Source organism: Pogonomyrmex barbatus, unplaced genomic scaffold (genome assembly GCF_055798465.1).
Source record: "Pogonomyrmex barbatus isolate J1 unplaced genomic scaffold, ASM5579846v1 scaffold18, whole genome shotgun sequence".
Lineage (NCBI taxonomy): Eukaryota > Metazoa > Arthropoda > Insecta > Hymenoptera > Formicidae > Pogonomyrmex > Pogonomyrmex barbatus.
In genome coordinates this window covers 2818298-2821932 of record NW_028297114.1, presented here as the reverse complement: position 1 = coordinate 2821932, position 3635 = coordinate 2818298, and the positions used below count along the sequence as shown (strand labels likewise).

General features: G+C 48.0%; 1 protein-coding gene across 1 annotated transcript; it reads right to left on the bottom strand.

The window, feature by feature from the left end:
* Positions 1 to 315: 315 nt before the first annotated feature.
* On the bottom strand, positions 316 to 2936 carry LOC105426165 (uncharacterized). Its single transcript, XM_011637268.2, has one exon. The coding sequence runs from the start codon at positions 1727 to 1729 to the stop codon at positions 560 to 562; it is 1170 nt and encodes a 389-aa protein (XP_011635570.2). The 5' UTR covers positions 1730 to 2936; the 3' UTR covers positions 316 to 559.
* Positions 2937 to 3635: the final 699 nt, after the last annotated feature.

Genomic DNA, 3635 nt, shown 5'->3' with positions numbered 1-3635 from the left:
GTAATTTATGGAGAAAATGAATTCCAAATTTTAAAACGCGATACCATGATATTATTTGTGAGATTGAAATGTTTCTTTCATTTGGACAGCGTTGATAAAAAAGAATATTAGCTAAACGACATCAATTACCATCGCTCCCGGAACATTCCTTTGTAGTGCGATTATTTCAAACTTTCTCGAATGATTCTTGATTAGCCAAGTCTCTGATCAGCACAATTCACCAACGTCATCTCGATATAGTCACCATTTGATATAGTTCAGTATTCACTTTGCGGTCCGATCGTTTTTCTTTTCAAAAGGAGAAGATACGATTTCTTTTTCATTCTTTTATTTCGAAGAGTAGAAGTTCAAGTTTCTTGATTCCAACTATTAATGACAACAGCGGAAAATAGCAATTCAGTAATATTTCAAGAATCCCTACAAGAGTACGACGTTCAGTCGTATCACTTATGGTCCTTTAAAACTGATCAGCAATCGCGTATTTCAAGATTGCGACGGCGATTTACAAGGTGATTAGTACTTTCGAAAAATCGCTGTTCGTCTGAAAGTCGCCGAACTCTTAGACGAGCGGCGAAAAAGCGGACGCCTGGCTTCTGATCTCTCTGTGCTCCGACGGGCTGAGATCCAGCAACGCGCCGCAGTTCTGATCGCTGGCCGCTTGCTTGCCGATGAGCGCATCGATGCTGAAGTTGCGCTTCTTGTCGACGCTCGTCGCGTGGCTGGCCGGCAGTGTCGTAATCCTGGTGGAGGTCGGATCGATCTGTCTGATCGGTGGCGCCGTGATGGGTACCGGTTTGTAGAGCGGTGGCGGCGGCTCCAGGAAGCCGCCGAGTTTCAACGCCTCCAGAGTCGACGGAGAGAAGTCTAGCAACGGTAGACCAGGTGGTGGCGACAGGTAAGCGGCTCCGGGATAGGCCAGAGCGCCAGGGTGACCACCGCCGCCACCCGGGCAGGGTCCCCGGTCGCCGCAGATGGCAAAGGTGGCCATGATCGCTCGATCCCGCAGCACGTAGTGCGGGGGTGGCCTCTTGTATCGTTTTCTGCGTCTCAGGAAGCTGCCGTTGTCGAACATGTCCTCCGCCAACGGGTCCAACGTCCAATAGTTACCCTTCCCTGGATTCCCAGGCTCGCGCGGGATCTTGATGAAGCAGTCGTTGAGCGAGAGATTGTGCCTGATAGAATTTTGCCAGGCGGGGAACTTGTCGTGGTAATAGGGGAAGCGGGACATGATGAACTCGCAGATGCCGCTCAGCGTCAGCTTCTTCTGCGGCGACTGTAGGATCGCCATGGTGATCAGCGCGATGTACGAGTAAGGTGGTTTTATCAGGGATGACGACATCTTGTCGGAACCGTAGTTGGACGGCGGTTGACCGGAACCGCCAGATTTCCCCGACTGACCCGACGCCGACATCATCGAATACGTTTTCTTGGAGGAGCGTCCGCTGCCGCCGCCGCCGCCGCCGCCGCCGCCGCCACCGCCGCCGCCGCCGCCGCCACCGCCACCGCCGCCGCTTCGACTCCTGCCGGCCGATGGCGGCGCCGACGTCGGCGTCGGTACCGGCGAGCAGCTCGGTATCACCGGACTCGACGACGTCTGCGACGGCGGCGACAGGTCGTTCTTGTCGAGACTCACCGGGTCTACGATCATGCTGCTGCTGTCCGAGTCCCGGTCGCTGTCCGCGCAGCCGTCGCACGACAGATTCGACATCATCATCGCACGTGGCTCCATCGTGATCGTCGCCTCATGAGCGTAAGGACTTGTCACCGAGGTGCTCGTCTATTTCGCCCCCGTCGGTCCCGCGATCGGCTCTTCGAGACCACCGCTTGCTCTCATCCTCCACCAAAATTCAACCTCCCTCCGGGATATAAAGTCCTCGAATTATTTAGTTATTAAAAATCAAGGAATTTGCGTATTACCAGTTCTAGAATAACCATATCAAGTTCCAGCTGTTCCAAACGAGATATTTCACTTACGAAAACATCTTCTTTTAACAAGAATCAGTTGTAGCCTTTTCCAACGTAATCTCGAAGGGAAACCGCGTTTGTTAAAACGTAACAAGAGTTCCGCACATTAATTATCCACCAAATTGTTTTTGTACAAACAATATAATATCCCCGCAATAGTTTCCTCCGTCGAAAATTTTAGTCATCACATAGCTTGAATTTTCTCAGTTCTTAAATAACAAGATCCGATTTTCTTTTCTTGTTGTTAATATTAATACTGGCTCGCGGTCTCGTTGTATATGAATAATAACGATTCTTCTATGATTGTGCCGTACTATTTCGAAATATTTCTGCGGATCGTCTACTGTTGGGAAAAGGCGTAGATGACTTCTCCTACAATATATTTCAGCGGAGCGACTGTTCAATCCACCACTCTATCCTCCGCTTGACGAGTGCTATCTTACGCTAATAGTTTGTTTCCACAACGATAACAGATTTTTTTTCACTTTGCCCTGCTTCTTCGTCTTGCTTCCATCCAACTTCAAGCTGCGACATACATGTCAGTTGTCCGACGAGGCACCGTTCATCGTGCACCTTCCATCAACATCCAACTTGGACGGATTCGATAAATCTTCGGTATCTTCTCGTCAGGTATAAAATATATTCTCGCAGTCACGAAATCACGTGATCTTTCTTCATAAAAAAAGAAACTAACTGATTAATGATCGAAATTAAATTATTTCCTGGAAATTAATTTGAGATTTACATCGAGAATTCACGCGCGAATCTTTCGTGACGTTTTTGGGAGGTTTTTCGTAAACTCCTTTTTCCCATTGACACACTTTTTCTGAGATTAAGACTAGCCGAGATTAGATGTTACGAACTCGCGAATGACAAAGGGTGCACGATCGCGAGCGGAGGATCGTCTACAGGGTGAGAGCAAGGCTCGAATTGATTTGAAGCGACCGCTTCGGTCCTACGTGGGCGGACCAATGGGCGGGAGTTTCCCCTACCCCGGCTCGCTCCCCATTGCGACGAAACCACCCCAGTCGGTCGGTCGAACGTGTTTCCACCCTGCTAGGACTGCAAGAGTGGAGGAGCGGCGTGCAGAACGGGGAGAAAGCCCCGGAGGGGGTTAGGACGGGAGTTAGGAAAATAGCGGGATAGTTAAAGGGACTTTCGAAGCGGGGGTTGGAGAGGGCGGGAGGGCGAAATTGTAACACTCCGAAGGCTGATTTGCTTTGAGCGGCGCGATGAAGATGGAGCGCGAGCCGCTAATCTACGAGCAGTCGCCGGCGACACGACCTGCTCCGTCGAGCGATTGCTTTCTCGACACCAATTTCGTGTGATGCTCCTTTTTTTTATAACGGCGTTTTAAACTCGCGGGAAACTAGAAATTGGTTTAATTTTCAATATATTTGAAAATTATGAGAGTGTGCTTTTTATCTGTGTGTAATTTTCTGTCTGTATAATCTTTTTTAGCTTGAAGAAAATTTCAAATGTACGACTTAAAAAATGCGCTATTGCTCTGTTGCTTTACTTATTAATTTAATAGACGTTTTATTTTAAATAGCTTTAATTTGTAAAAGTTCACTTTAAATTACTTATTAAAAAATTTATAGGAAATATCGGGATTTTTTAAGAAAAAAATCCGATTTGTGGATGTTTTGGAAGACTTATTCAAAAATCTA

What these genes read in the sequence shown, in the direction of transcription:
- LOC105426165 (XM_011637268.2), bottom strand. Translation starts at nt 1,729, where the DNA reads ATGGAGCCACGTGCGATGATGATGTCGAATCTGTCGTGCGACGGCTGC.